The following is a 16,533-nucleotide window of genomic DNA, read 5'->3' as shown; positions in this document are numbered from 1 at the left end:
AAAGCATGCTCCTCTAAAGACTCTCAACTTCTGCTGTCGTTGTAGAAACTCTCCAGATCTACATGACTTCTCTCATTTCCATCTTTCACAGAAACAGCTTGCAAAGTACTACATAGTAAAACAAACCTGCATATATCTACTGAGGCAAGTCTGAATTTGCATTACCAATGGCACTTCAGTATTACTGAGACAATCTCACAAATGTGAACCAACAGTAACAAATTATCTTCCTTCAACACAGCTTGAAAATAAAATACTAAATACAAACTACGTTCCAAAAGCTTGAAAATACAATTCTGGGAGACCTGAATATCGCTTAAAGGATCATTAGCTCTGAAATATAATGACAAATGTTTGAACGTCAACAATATTAATTATTATTATTCTTTTCAAAAGAAACCTCCTACCAATATCCACAGTTCTTGCTCATGATGGGCAACAACGGAATTTAAGGAGGTTAATTGAGGATTTACATTCAAATTGCTGGAGCTGGAAAACAGCAAAATAAGGCAGAGTTGTCATTCGATACTTGTCTGTATAGTTCAGCCAAACATGGCAGGTATCCCCTCATTAATGCTGAATCACTTCTTTGGAACCACTCTTCTGACAACACTCCCCGTTTAGTATTTCCTGCAGTTCTTCAGAGACAGATGTTCCCCATCATCCATCCCCACCCCAGCAAGACCTCTGTCTCTCTGAAAGCCTCTCCAGCATTCCAGCTAATACCACAGCTCCAGGAGGGATGGAAATTGTGCGGGAGGATGCAAAGGATGCTGTCAGTGGGAGTTGGCCAATTGTTTGCAGGGAAGAAAACAGGATTCTTTTTTATTATTACGGGTTTAAAAGACACCCAAGCCCCTCCACTGTGTCAAATGGCAAACCAAATGTGAGTGGGAGTGCTAAATTGGATCTTGCACTTTCTTTTTAAGGGAGATTAGTGTTTGTGCACATAGGACAAAACTAACATCACCCAGATGCAGCAAGAGGCTACAGCTATTGGAAAAATTTCTGGCTCAGTATTTACTTAAGAATATCTTAAGTAGGCAAAATCAGGTAATTCTAGAAAGGTCGGCATTTTTCTTCTTGTATTTCAGAAAATCTTTCATTTCTTTTTGCCTGCTTTTACACTCTTCAGTTTTCCTATCTCATTAAGTGCTCAAAGCAAATGAAAAGACTGGAATGTATGAAGAGTTTTTAAAGATTTCTGTCAGCTAAACTCCCGATAATGTCAAAAGAAGGAATCACAGAACCACTTCTGTTCTCCCAGTTTTTTCTCACACACTGTTCTCTTTCTGCTAGCAATTAGATTAATTAATTGTGCTTCTAAACATATAAGGTGTCACTGTGTGCCCATTCCAGATGTACTGGAATATTTCCTCACAGTCTTAAACCAACAAGAGCTCATTTCTGTGGACTTTTCTAGAAAACTGATATTTAAATGATCTTATGAAGAAAGATGACGTAAAGAATATACAATAATATTGGATGTTGTAATATCAGGGGGCAAGTTCAGTGGTTTGTCAGTGGCTGCAATGGTCCAGTTGGGTCTAGCTAGTCTAAAATAAAAAGGAAAGAAGCAAAATGAAACTCATAGGAATTATCTTCAAATCTTCACAACCTTGAAATTTGAAGACAGCCCTTCCCTTCTTTAAAAGAACAAACTATTGCCACCTTCACATCTTAAATACTTTTGAAAAACACTAGAGGAGTTGGGTATATCCTCCAGGAACCTTCCGACAAAAATGAACATTACTGGGCTATGCATTACCAGTTTATCATTTTTTCCTAACTCTAAGGGCTTCAAACTGGAAGAGGGCAGATTCAGACTAGAAATTCTTTACTGTAAGGGTGGTGAGACACTGGAACACGTTGCCCAGTGAGGCTGTGGATGCCCCCTTCCTGGAAGCATTCAAGTCCAGCCTGGATGGGGCTGTGAGCAACCTGGTCTGGTGAGAGGTGTCCCTGCCTATAGCAGGGGGATGGAACTACATGATCTTAAAGGTCCCTTCCAACCCAAACCATACCATGATTTCATTCTACTTAGAGCAATTTGTAAAGACATCACACTATACATTTTCTAATATTGGCAGATTTTAGCCCTTACACAAAATGGGAGAGCCTTTGATAATTACTTTCATAGCTGATGTTAATTTCAGTCCATCTGGATGGTGATTTTGGAAACCAATTAAATGTGACTCTAAAGAAAACTAAATAAGAATAGCAAAACACTGCAAGCAAATATAAATTAAATGAAATTCAGAAAGCCCATAGCTGCAAAAGCATGATTTAATAGAGTGGTGAGCCACCTACAAAACTTAATCACATCGTAACACTCAAAAATAGACAAGTTTCATTTAGGCTGGCACAAAACCAACTCCTAAATTTAGAGGCTCGCTCTGCCTGTTTTTACTTGAAAGATGTGTAGAAATTCTGCTTTTATGAGGAGTATGTAATTTGACAATGATACAATCAAGCAGTTCAGAGATTCATCAATGAATGTGCACAGTAAAAATAACAAAACCCAGAAGCTTATAATCCACAGATGAAATGTATTGTTTAAAATCTCCATATTGAAATAGCAGATTTCTTTAATGGGTTAGTCTGCTGTAAAGTTATTTTTGCCATTTTCTCCTGAGTGCTGACTCTCTTCATAAGGCCACCTAATTAGAGAACATCAGATCTGAGCTGGATCTTAGCAGCCAATGTTTGGATATGAAACTACTCATCTTACTATTCAGACTTCTGGTTTTGTTCTATTGTATTCTCTCGTTCTCAAAGGAACACTTTACAGGAAATTCATTTTCTTATATTAGAGATTTCAAGGCCACAGAGTTTGAAAATTACAAAAAAGAAGTAGGATACTTGACAAGTATGTCGAGAAAACTCTCCAGCTTGTACTTCTACCAGGCAGCCTTCAGAAGAGGAAATGCTAATCTAAGATAATTGTTCTAGTTGCTGAAATGCATCAATAAAGAGAAACTGCAGCCAAGTTAGTAGAATAAACTAACATCATTCATTTGCAAGCTCAGGAAAAACAATTTCTTCTCTTGGGTACAGTTCTGAACTGCCAAATCTGAACAGACAGAATTGGCCATCAGAATACTAAATGGTCATGTACTGGAGACTGAAAACCATCAGCTCAGATGATCAAACATGGCATGAGCTGAACTGAAATATGCGAAAGAGCTTAAAACAGACTGGAATTCAAGATGTTAAGCAGACAAAAACAGGAATTCCTACTGATATCAAAAATCCTCGGTTCTCAACAATGAACTGCCACGAGTGTGAAAATGGTTGAAATACTTCTCTGGTTGTGGTTCATTTGCCATGATATGTTTCTCCAACCTTAAACTCTGCTTAATTTTTGATAGATTCTCATTTTAAAATCCTATCTGCTTATATTGCTTTTTATATGTAAAATCTGATCATCATGAAGATGATCAGGGGGCTGGATAATTCTCTCTCCAAAGATGTGCTGAGGGAGCTGGGCTTGTTCAGCCTGGAGAAGAGAAGGCTGCGGGGTGACTTAACTGCATCCTTCCAGTATTTAAAAGGGGATTATAAAAAGGAGGGCAATCAACTTTTTACAAGGGTAGATAGTGATAGGACAAAGGGGGAATGGTTTTAAGCACAAGGAGGGAAGATTTAGGATGGATGTCAGGGGGAAGTTCTTTACAGAGAAAGTGGTGAGGTGCTGGAACAGCTGCCCAGAGAGGCTGTGGATTCTTTGTCCCTGGAAGTGTTAAAGACCAGGTTGGATGGGACCCTGGACAGCCTGGTCTAGTACCAGATCTGGAGGATGGAGGCCCTGCCTGAGGCAGGGGGGTCGGAACTTGATGATTCTTGGGGTTCTTTCCAACACAAGCCGTTCTATGATTCTATATATATATATTATATATATATAATAATATATTATAATATAATACAATAATTATATAATATATATAATATTATAATTATATATAATATATAATATAATAATATAATATAATTATACTATATATATATAATACTTTCTTATGTAATGTATCACACTGTGTGCAGTGGTTATGAATTCACTCTGAGTATTTGAGATTTACTTGAGACGTTGATTCTACTTCTCTCTTCCTGAAAGGCTTAATTCCATACCTCCACAGACTGTCCTCTCTGCCAATAATTATTTTTTTTTTCTGGTCTGGTACTTTTTTCTCCTTTCCCCTACCTCTAATTTTTCTACAGCTGTCTAAAGGTACAGGAACGCTGAGAATTTAATTTTGAAAGCTGCTACTTCTAATACAGGTGAGGTGTTATCTACAGTGCAGGTTATATGTGTTATAATGTGATAAGTCATACTCCCTTGCATGAGCCTTCATGCAGAAAACAATGACAACAGTGATTTAGGTAAAATGAGATTCCTTTCTGGGCTTTCTGTAACAAAATCTTGTAGTGCAATACCTCAGGAGCATTCAAAGCAGTTTCCTATATACAGAAACATAGAACAATTTGGATGTAATGGCTCTCCAGAGGTCACTTAGTCCAACACAATAAGCACTACTGACACCTGTGAAATTTAGACTATGAAACTTGCATAGTTGTGCATTTAAATTAAAAGTAGAAGCTTATAAGAATTCACTAATATTTACAGAAAACTCAGGAAATTGACATCATAATTATGTTCTGCTACCATTCAAAAATGATAGCTGCTTCTGTAAAGAACACATTTAAAACACTTCCATGCCACTACAGGAAGTAAAATGCCATATAGGCGATCTCTGTTCTCTCCTACTTGCCTTATAGTTGCTCTGTTCTGTGGTGGACAGACACACTTGGTATACATCAAAGCACTAGTGTACGTTTATATGATAAATACGAAAAAAAATAATCATTTTACTGTAGAATTAAGGAAATTTGTCCAAGGCTTGGTTTTCCACTTGCGTAGTATAGTTCCATGACCAAGAGTAACCTTTTTCTTTTTTTAATGCATTTCCCATTTTAAACTGAGTCACAGATGACAGAGGTATTAGGCACACTGTGTGCAGTCTGTTTTCAGCTCTCGAGCCTATTTATAGTGCCTTCATTTCAGGGAAAATCTAAGGCCCGGTGACACTTGAGCTCCTGATTAAAGGTGAGCTGTTCACCACCATGTGATTCCCTAATCAGTATTTGCAAACATTCGCCACTGCTAGCCGACTACATCCCAGTTCTCCACATCCCATGCACATAACATAACACTGATGAATGGTATGCTGCAGAATGCTGATCATTCAGATGCTGTCTCTTCAACATCAGACTACTTTAGACTGCAACAGAAAATAAGACGCTTGAATTTCATTTTCAAGTTTCTGATGTGAAGCTTTTAGTTTTCTGTTGGTCCTTTGTAGAGAGCTTCACTCAGTAATCCTGCTCCTGTCTTGTTCGTGGATCCTGATGATCAGACATGACAGAGCAGCAATACACCTCCAACTACCCCACTCAGCGCTGTAAAATAAAAGGGATTTGAAATACATCCACTACACTATTACAGCCTTATCCCTTCTCGCTTTTGTTCTTTTGATCTTCAGTGTGCCCCTGAAATCCCCACAGGCAGCGCTCCTGTGCCAGTGCCTTCATGAACTTCAGGTGGCAGACAAAGAGCCATTCGAGCGGCAGAGAGCAAGGGCACTTCAGAGTGCCAGCACTGCCTGCCACAAATAGGCCCACCTCTCTCCCACGTCAAGCCTTTCATTACCCTCGTTCTACGTCTCTTTGGGAAACGAAATCCTGAATGTTACCTAAGCCCTTCTGGGAATCCCTTTTTAAGTCCAACTTAACTTAGCCACTCAAAACAGACATACATGGGAGCGTTTGATTTAACTGTTTCATTTCAGAATTACAGAATCACAGGGGTGGGAAGGGACCTCAAGAGATCATCAAGTCCAATCCCCCCTCTAAAGCAGGTACCCTATAATAGGTCGCACAGGTAGACATCCAGATGGGTCTTGAATGTCTCCATAGAAGAAGACTCCAGCACCTCTCTGGGCAGCCTGTTCCAGTGCTCCACCACCACTACCACAGAGAAGTTCTTCCGCATGTTAGCACGAACTTCCTATGTTCAAGTTTTAGGCCATTACTCCTAGTCCTATCACTACATACCACCGAGAAGAGCCTGGCTTCACCCATTTGCCTCCCACCTCCCATTACATATTTATAAACATTTATCAAATCCCCTCTCAGCCTTCTTTTCCCCAGCCTGAACAGACCCAGGTTACTCAGCCTTTCCTCATAAGGAAGATGCTCCAGGCCCTTCATCATCTTTCTAGCCCTCTGCTGGACTGCTTCCAGGAGATCCCTGTCTTTTTTGAACTGGGGAGCCCAGAACTGGACACACTGCTCCAGCTGTAGCCTCCCCAGGGCAGAGTAGAGGGGTGGATCACTTCCCTCAAACCTTCTGGCTCATTTCGATGCACCCAGGATAACATTGGCCTTCCTGGCCACAAAGGCACACTGCTGGCTCATTGCCAACCTGTTGTCCACCAGGACTCCCAGGTCCTTCTCTGGAGTTACTTACCTGCAGCTTGGAAGAGGGTTCAAAAGGGGGGTGTGAACATGATAACACTGTGTAGAATAGATGAGAGGATAAGAGACATAATTTTGCAATTTTGGCAGAGGAAAGGAAGAGAAAGTCCAATACAAAAATAATTGGAAGAAGAAATTTTAACAGCTTTTCAAGTGTCATTGAGACCATTTCCATTATTTTATCATAGAGATTCATACATTTGTTACAGCCCTACCTTTTTAATAACTGACATCACAGAATACATCCCTAGATTCACCTATGCCATGCTTATTAGCAATTATAAAAATAAAAATATTGCTGCTGGTAAACAACAAACTGTATAATAATTGATTTGCGAAAATACTGTATGAAGAATATAATCGCTTTTATTATAAGATTTACTCCAAGAGTAGGCAACTAGAATAACTGTTGGCCATTTGGCCTTGGCAGCCAGGTCACCGCTGAAGATACTGAGCAATGCTGGCCCCAGCCCTGGCTTGTCCTCCCTTGCAAAGCAGTCTGGATGGCACTGCTCCCCAAAACCCACAGCTTTACCACTCCACTGCCCAATATTGCAGTCCTCAAGTATGGGCCTTACTATAATATGGCTATAAAGACACTATGAGAGACCACATCAAAGCCCTTCCCAAAGCAAAGGGAAGCAACTTCCACTGGTTTGCCAGTACTCACTGAGCCATTTATCTCAGCCCAAGACAGTTACCACTTGGTCAGGTACGGTTTGGTAAATTTGCTATGGCTGTTCCCATTCACTGTCTTATCATCCATTTGCTTGGGAATGGCCTCAAAGAGGCCTTCCTATCTTCCTAGAGATCAGGGTGAGGCTCACCAGCTTGGGGATCCCCAAATCCACCTTTCTGACATCCTCAAAGTTGAGCGCGATGTTTGCTTTCCTAGTTAGAAGGAACCACCACTCCTAGGCATGTTTCGAAGATGACAGAAGGCATCTGTGCAGTAATGCTAGTCAACGTTACAGCTTTTGGATGCCTCACATCTGCTCTCATTATGTTCGCATGTCTTATTTTCTTCAGCAGCCCATAACTTTATCTTCCTTGTGGGTAATGCTTTCCTTCTGCAGGCTCACTGGGCTGAGAGTTCCCATACCTTGCCATTAAAAAAAATGAGGCATCAAAGCAGTGGAGCATCTTTTTCATAGCCCACATCCCTAGATCCCCTGTCTGAATGATCTGTGGGGGGATCTTTAATCTTATGGCGCAAATATATTTTTGAGAAGTCACCATTCAAAAGGGAAAGGAACATCGCAAAGAAGTGGTTATTTTCTTAATCGCCTGTATCAGTGCTCACCATGGTGGATTTCAGCTGTTTGAAATGACTTTCGTAAAAGAGATTCTGAGAAGAAGCCTTGCCAGTCAGCCAGCAGTTTAATTCTTAGCAGTGGAAACACATGAGACAGTAAGTACTACCTTCTTTCGCCAGGCCCTTTTTAGCCCTTTACATTTTAACCACATTACAGCTTTCCACATAAAATATATTCCCACAGAACCCCAGGGAGAGGTTTCTAATGTACTGTGAAGGACAACGTAACAAAAGTGACTGTTGTTTAAAGAAGAATCTCCCTAAACAACACAGCTACGTCAAAAGGCTAATCATCCTTACACTTCAATAATCTCGTTGAGGACAGAAAATAATTCCAAATGCCCAAATCACTGTTTTTTACACTGTCTGCATGAATATGAAATATTAGACACTACATCCAGTATTTCTGAACAAAGAAAAAGCTCTTTTCACGTGGAGACTGAGAATTAGAACTGGTGATAAACACGAGAAAAAAAATGATATAGCTAGTTTCTATCATTCCACATGAAGGAATAAGCTACCAAAAGGTTTCATTAAATATTTTCATTTTAACACAACTTAGAAATTAAACTAATTTATCAGAGAGAGATTCTGTCGCAATGACATATTTTATTTTATAATTCCATCTAGACTAAAAATAAACTCAATACAATGTTGCACCCAGAAAAATCCACAAAGTGGATTTTAAAGATACTTAGTACTGTTTTAAAATATCACGTCCATACACTTGAGGACTCAAAATGAGAAACGACTATGTAAAATGAGCAATGAAAAAAAATATCTTCGCGGAAACAGCTTCAAGCACAAGGATCCTAACTTCTGCACATGCAAGGATCAAAAAAAGGCTTAGACGGGACTGATATTTCAGCTCAGTGTAACAAAAGCAAAATCAGAAATCTCTGGTCTTCATTAATGCTAAGAAAAGTTATTTCCCTTTAAAACGACAGCTGAGCTTGGACAGCTTCAGTGCAGTATCTACAGTGCAGTACCTACCTTTAAGGATACCGTATCAAAGAGCAAGCAGAGCACACACATAAGCAGAACTTCTTCAGTACCAGTGCAAATGGTACCATACTGAAGGAGCCTACATGTAACTTGAATTAACCAAAACTTTTCAAGTAAGCAACAAAATTAGAAATAAAGTCAAGCCCAACCCTTAGAAACTCAATTTACAAATGCCAGAGAACAACTCAAGTTCACTCAAAAAGAACAGAACATTAACAACAAACATGACACATCATGAGTAATAAAAATTTTGAAAGAAACACAGTTATTATGGTTATATGCCTTTGCCCCTTTTAATGCTATGAAAAATGCCATATCCTAACTACAGGCATTGTTAAGATAGTAGTTAATGAATTGTGAGGACAGTGCCTGTTCTCTAGTTATACAGTTGCATCAGGAAAGAAAGGCAAATGAGCATTTCCAACAGTGTTTATCTTCAAGAATAGTCTTCTGATTGTGCTATTGTTATAGGAAGAACACTTTTTCACTTATTAAACATTACGATTATTTAAAGCCCAAAAGAGATCATTTTGTTAACTGCTAACATAAATATGTCTGACTATATCAACTTCAAACACTTCAGTGTGAGTTTTCCCAAAGGTGCAATTACTTTGCCTTCTTTCCTAGTAGCCTGGAATGTTTGTGTAATAAGCAATCTAACTGCACTTAACAACTTACCCTTACTTGACCAACAAAAGCATTGGCTTCCTCTTCCTGTACAGACAGGTTTTTTGGTAGAAACATATCAAAAACTGGCCCATTGTCATTTACATCCGTCACCACGATATTAACTGTAGCAGTTGAAGTCTGCAGAGAAAGATAAAATTATGAATGAACTACCATCTAATTTACAATTTCACATATGACGACTGATCAGCAATTTTATTGCTATGTATTAGATCCATCCAGTATAGAAGCACAGGTGAACAGCTGACCCATTTATTTCTGCATAGTTTTGTGAACAGATGTTATTCACTTGAAGAGCTTATATTTGGCTTAAAAGAAAAGAAAGGAAAAAAGCATATCAGATATGTTTTGCCTAATGTGATATTTTAAGAGTTGCAGGATCTTTAATTCAAAAACCCAAATTCAAGCAATTGGAGAGTGAAATAATTTGCACTGAGGTGAAGCACCTCAGTTTGAGCTTCATGAATTTAAACACTGTGGCACCAAAAAGCATGCCTTTGTTTTACATCCTGTGTATATAACTACAGAAGAGATGCAGCTAATAATACTTGTTTCTGTGGCCTGTGACACAGATCGCAAACAGAAGGAACGAGCAGTTCTTGTCACTCATCGGGGAAAAGAGAAGTGCTTACGCAAAGAAAACACAGTAAGATGGAAATATTACACCAGGAAATCAATACTACTGCAAGAACAGAGAAACACTGGCATAGACAGTGCAGGGATGCTCTATCTCCAAGATCAAGAAACATCAGCACTTGCCTTGCCCAGCAGAAGCCACGCTGCTGTGATGGAGCACTGGATGGACATGTCACAGCTGATGCTATTACTTCATCAGAATCTAAATATAATACAATGTAGAAAAAAAACTTACTCCTCAATGTTTTGGAAGTTTTTTGTACTTCTACTCTTAATCCAAAAATTCTGCTTCTTTTTCAAATCCTCATGTTTTGACTCGTTCCAACCTGAACCTCAGGTTTTCAGAGCAAGAGGGGCAGAACGACTGTTTCATCCTCATCGGCCTTAATTTTGCTATGATGGGCAGAAGGCATGACAAGAATGCTTACTGTTCATTTCGGGTTGCCACTGACAGTACAAAGCAGATTTCCTTTACCTAATCCAATCATCAGAGCTGGATGTAGAATCATCTTACAATGAAATGTAAGCATTTTTTAAATATGATATTGTTTCAGGTAGCTGCTGTCCCCAGAGGAGGCAAAACCTATTCCTAAACCCAAATTATTAAGTCTGATGCTACCATTTTAACACTCTTTAAAGGCACCCTGATAGCTCTAAAGCTCATTGACATCTCTGGATTTTATCTGAAACATCTGCTGCTGTACCTCCTTCATGCTGAGCTACGGCTTTAAAGGTCCATAATAAAAACAGAATTTCACCTCATTTTTATTACAGGGCATGCTCCTTGGTTTGCCACAGAGCAGAAGTACACTGGCACTTGCAAAGGACAACTAATGTACTCGAAACCTACTTACTGTCTTAATAGTATGTGGTCATGCTTTCATTGCTGTGTCACCAGTTCAATCTGATAACTTACTCTCTGCAGGAGTGATCCAGGAACAGGTCAATCTCCTTCACCTTCCAAAATCCTCAGCATTGGCAAGCAACGCAGTCACAGGAATTGGAGTCAGCTGTCTTGTTCACACAGCTACAAATCTGCCTGTTGTGTTTGCAGGGTGCCCTGTGTGCTACACTGCAGTGCTACCTGTGCCAGCAGGCTTTGTTAGCAGACCTCAATACCAGCACAGCAAAGCACAAACCCAACACAAACTTAAATGCACAATGCAGCTCTTCCAGAAAAAGAGTTGTTCTCTAATGCCTTGTGCAATGGCAAATGCAGAAAACAGAACTGTTCCACAATAGGCAACCACCAGTAAATACTTAGTGCATTAAAAGTAACTAAGTGAGGATATTCTGAAATGAACAAACCAAAAAAGATGCTCTCAGGCTAGCTTCTTATATTGGCTTATGTTCAGTTGTTTGCTAATTGTTTCTGAAACTGCCATTCCCACGTTCAAGGTATATAAGGAAAATGTACTTTGCAATTCATGCATCACTGTCAACACAAAACACACTCCAGAATGTTTGCTCTGATGATGCACAATATGCAGTGAAGGTAAATTAATCTTCCTAAGCTTACTCAATTCCACAAAATAGAGAGTAATAAAAACTCTTATATTTAATAAACTGAGACAAATATGGCATGGAAAATATTGGCTTAAGAAAGTACTTCTCATTTTGAAAAAATATTTCTTTTCCATCGCAGAGAATTTTAACAGCCTGTGTCTGATAATCTGTGCTATGTTCACTTCTGACAACACTGAATCAACCCACAGCAGCTCTGAGAACAGCTGCCAGAAGACACATTTGCATTTGATAGCTTCTGAAGCAAGTGCTGAAAGCAAAATTACTGTTGTGATTTACTTACAGGTCTCATTTTTGTACTTGGGTGCGTGCTGTGAGGGTGCTCACATACTTATTTCAGATCAACACACCAACTTGTTATGAGGAACCATAACAAGCCCTTTCCCTAAAGGACCAAAATCCAAGCAACTCTTTACTCTGGAAGCATGCTATTAATAGCACACCCCTGCAGTATTACTTTGCCTTGAGGAAAAAAAGGGCGCTTTTATTCAAGTAATCTTGAAATCCAATCATAGTAATATCGGAAATAGACAGCTTATTGAAATGCAGCCTAAGTCTAGAAGGGGTCATTTGAATAAGCACCAAAATAGACTCAGATTTCACACAGCACAAGAAGATGGAGACAGCAGGGAAGGTTAAGCTCTGATTCATACAACTTGGATTTTAAGCTGGATTTTAAGATCCTCTTTAATATCTTTGTCAGTGACCTGGAGGAGCACACAGTCTCAAGTGATGAAAGCACAACCAGCTTCAAGTTATCAGGTGACACCAAAGACAAAGCTCTTGCTTGTCTTTGCAACGCAGACATACTGGGAATCTGGTCAGAGCACTCCCTGGTTAAGAACAGGAAGAATCACACTTTTTATGCCTTTGTATCCTTAGATAGACTTTACCTGACAAACACAGAAAATGAAGCTACCAGCATGACTTCACCATACGGAGGGTGAAAGCTTGGTCCCTTGAGTTATTCAGCAGGTTATTCTGTGATGTAGAATATGACATACTGAAGAAGAGGGATTCCAGGTCAATCTTAACCCCCCAGGACAGAAAGAATTGAAAAGAAGAAAGAGTTTAACTCATCTCTAGAAGAAAAAAAAAGAAAGTCTGCAGCATTTCACAAGAAAGAAGAGAAGGAGATAGGAAGAGAGAGATTTGAAATTGTTTCCAACTCTTTTGTTACCCATAGGTTTGGTATTTTTCAAACTGATTGCTTTTTTTAAGCACCCTTCCTTACCTTCTTGCCAGCACTGCCATTGAGCATAGCACCACTTACTGAGTCTCAAAGCTATACATAAACTAAAAAAAAACCAGTATCACTGCAAAGGAGTATTATTTTATTGAGATGCAAATTAGGAAAATTATTTTAAAATATTAAATTTTTATGTTCACCCTAAGCACTTAGTTCCCGAGAACTAAAATGAGATCTTGTAATAATACCATTTTACATATATCCTATTTTTTGTATTGGTCACAATTTAGTGAACTATCAGTGCAGTGGCAGGATCACCAAGAGAAGCATTCACACTGAGATGCTGTAGTAGCAGCAATGCTCCTGTGTACACTGGTAACAACAAAACTGAAAATGAGGAAAAAAATGGGGAGAACACTCCTGAAGTTTTCCATTTTATCTGAACTTGGGAAACGTACCTCATCCCACTGATAAAATAATGCCAACCTTTTAGGTGAAGCAACCGTCAATTAATTATCTGTGTTTCTTTGAGATTCACAGAGAAGCAGTTCTGCTATTAACATCAGAAACTACAATAACCAGAGAATATGTATTTTTTTAAATCAACATTTTTATATCCCCATTAGATGGCTCCAAAGTTTTGCTCAAGTTCTCTGCAAGCTGACATGCTGAAATAGCCTTTATTAAACAACTTGAATAAATTAGTGTCTTATTCAAAACTGCAGCATGGAGCAATATTGGTAACATCACAATCATCTGTCCAATGTAAAAAGTCACCAGCAACACAGAAATCACACCGACTAAATAACTACTGCTTTACAGTTATGTTTAGGCTAGCTACAAGCTCTTTGTTGCTGGAGGAGAAAATAACAAAGCAGGTACACTCTGGGTCATAACCTTTACAACAGCAGTCAAGGTAACTTCCTTGCATGTCAGCCAGTGCAAGAGGGTGCCAGGGCACTGAATGCATGGGATAAGAAGTGTGCCACAGAGAGGATGAAAGAAAGCAGACTGAGGAAAGGTCATTCACTGTATTTTGTATGGAGCTCGGTTTCCTGTACTGGTAGGGAAGCCTGCAATTTCTTGCCACTGTTCTCAGCTGCAAGTGGCTGTGTCTGCCTGACATCCCTCCCAGAGCCATGCAAACTTTGCTTCATTCCCCACATCCACATCCACAGTACATTCTGCTAAGGGCGGCCTAAGCAGACAGAAATGAGGATGCTTCTCTCAAGTCATCACATTACAATTTTTAAGTTGGTAATTAAGAGCCTTTAATTCTGCAAAGCCAGCTTTCTTGTCTCATTAGTGGGGGGAAAAAGATAGCTATACCACACATCTCGGAACCTCAGGATGCAAGAGAAAAAATGTCTCTTCATTTACCACTTCTAGTACTTCAGAAGTGCTGCAGTGTATCCAAAACCTACATCTTAGTTCCCATGGCCTGCATATGACAGACTAAACTTAAGGCAACACTTAGAATCACCAGCGGTGTGGAGCAGGATTTCTCCAGCAAAGCTTGTGAAATATTAACAGAAAACATGAAGAAAATATGCTTGAAAAAAAATCAGCTGCAGCTAGAATCTTTTAACTCTCCTCTCTTTATTCTCCCTTGTGCTATACTGTTGATTACAATCTTCATAATGAAAGCAAGTAGTACCCCAAATTTCTTACAGAAAAGTTGCTGTTTTCCAGAGGATCCTAGAAGGGACAGCAGAACAGAAGCCTCTTGAGAAAGAAGAGTTGGCTCTCTAAACATCACGGCATATGTTTAATTGCCTTTGAAAGTCTTTGCACAAACGTGGGTTATTCCCTGCAGTAACCATACAGAGATTTGACTCACAACTGATTCTACCAATGCGTACTCCTCATGCAAGTACCAGGATAATGCAGTTACAGAGATCCATAAAAAAACACCTTGCCTCTTCTACAAAATATTTGTTGGACGTGGTTTGGAAAGTAGCGTTGAAGTTATTACCAGAAATTCACGCAGAGGAAAAAGTGCTACAGCTTCATACCAGGCTCTTCCCATTTATTACTGAAGCAAACAGTGCTTACTCCTCTTTCATATTAACTGTAAGTCAAACAAGAGACCAGTGGCTGCAATTTATAGCTTTCTTAGGGCCAAGAAAGTAGTCCCTATACATATCATTCTTCCCTAAGCAATAAATGCATCATTTACATAGCCTGCACAAATATCTCTCATCCTAAGTACACCAGACCCTGAGAAATGTTACAGATGATAAATTTGAAGATTTCACTTGTGACTTATTTGTATGCTGCCATTTAAATCAAGATTGGGAATTGCTGAGAACATTCTTTGCCTTGGAGAGGAAGTACTCTCAGCTCTGATGTCAAGCAAGTTTATTAACGTAGACAAACTCTAAGGCAAACGTTACCATCTCCAGATTTAACTAGTTTGCAAATAATAAGATCTGAGTTAAAGCCCAGGGCTTTATCTGATTAAAAAGAAGCTGTAAATAATGCTTCTGATCTACATAACAGGATTTATCTGTTTTTCAGGAGAACAACACTTAGGATGTCTGAAATAAAACCTACTCTTTACAAAGCAGGAGAAATGGCTGCTCAGATCTGAAGTTACTGGAAGCAAAAAGGACCAGCATAAAACACACGTGAATGGTATACCACGAAAACTGCTGTGGTGTCCTTGTGCAGTGCTCCAAGAGTGGCAGCCTGAAGAATGACACTGCTATCAGGAGTCCAAAAATTATTGGTAAAGGAGGATGGAAAGCTAGAAAAATGGATGGGTAAATATGCAGAAGTGGTTATGGCCTTGTTCGCTGACCTGTTTGTGTGCATGGAAGTTGTATAAACATAACAAACAACATCCACCAGGCCACGAGGAATGGGGACCATGCTGCTCCTTGCAGTCTGCTCCTATCAGCAAGCTGCGAGCCCCAGTTATTTTCAGACCTTCCAGTGCACGGTATGAGAACTTTACAAGCAACATCTACTGACTCTCTACATGTCTCTCCAAGTTATACAGAAGAAATGCCTATCTGCACTAGAAGAAATTTAGGAGAACTGAGGCTGCAAACAAGGCTAGAGCTTGTCAATAGTGGCAATGATGAAAAAAGATCAGAAAAAGTCTGGGAAGAAGACAGAGAGAAACAGAAAAGAAAAAACTCCCTAAAGCAAACCCCTCTGAACTACGAACTCACACAGCCAAAGAGAAACCACAAGAACTTCCATAGGCAAGGAAGAGAAACCCACATGCACTCAAGAAGCACCCTGACAAATGGATGGCACTGGTGGGACAGTCTCCAGCCACTGACAGTGGAGTCAGAACTCCAACTCTCAGTATCTGTTTGCAGAGCAGCAAGAGTACTTTACTTCTTCACGATGATTATTTAAATTACCTCTTCCCTGCATTTGAAATGAAAGTCATTATGGGGAGTACCACCCGTGCAAGGGAAGCACACAAGTGGTACAAACACTGGATGTTCGGGAGCCTTCCAAATCTCACTTTAATATATGACAGCTGGTATGAAAAAAGCAAGCTCACGGTCAGAGAAAACCCTTCTCTCCTAAAGAAGAAGTCTTGCTAGGCAGCTTTCTCACTTCTAAATGGAAAATTCACAACAGATAAAAAGCAAGTTAAGGCTTTCTGATATGAAGCACATAA

General features: G+C 39.5%; 1 protein-coding gene across 2 annotated transcripts in view; it reads right to left on the bottom strand.

Moving 5' to 3' along the window:
* Positions 1–16,533, bottom strand: part of PCDH15 (protocadherin related 15) — a 643,190-nt gene that overhangs the window by 115,169 nt on the left and 511,488 nt on the right. For both annotated transcript variants that reach the window (XM_042818673.1, XM_042818671.1), the window contains exon 21: positions 9,533–9,661. In XM_042818673.1, coding sequence (XP_042674607.1) covers positions 9,533–9,661 — 129 coding nt within the window. The remainder of the gene's footprint in view (positions 1–9,532; positions 9,662–16,533) is intronic.

This window comes from Centrocercus urophasianus, unplaced genomic scaffold, assembly GCF_019232065.1.
Source record: "Centrocercus urophasianus isolate 14NV4802_14NV808 unplaced genomic scaffold, USGS_Curo_1.0 seq_17, whole genome shotgun sequence".
In the NCBI taxonomy this organism is placed as follows: Eukaryota; Metazoa; Chordata; class Aves; order Galliformes; family Phasianidae; genus Centrocercus; species Centrocercus urophasianus.
This window is presented reverse-complemented; position numbering and strand designations above follow the sequence as displayed.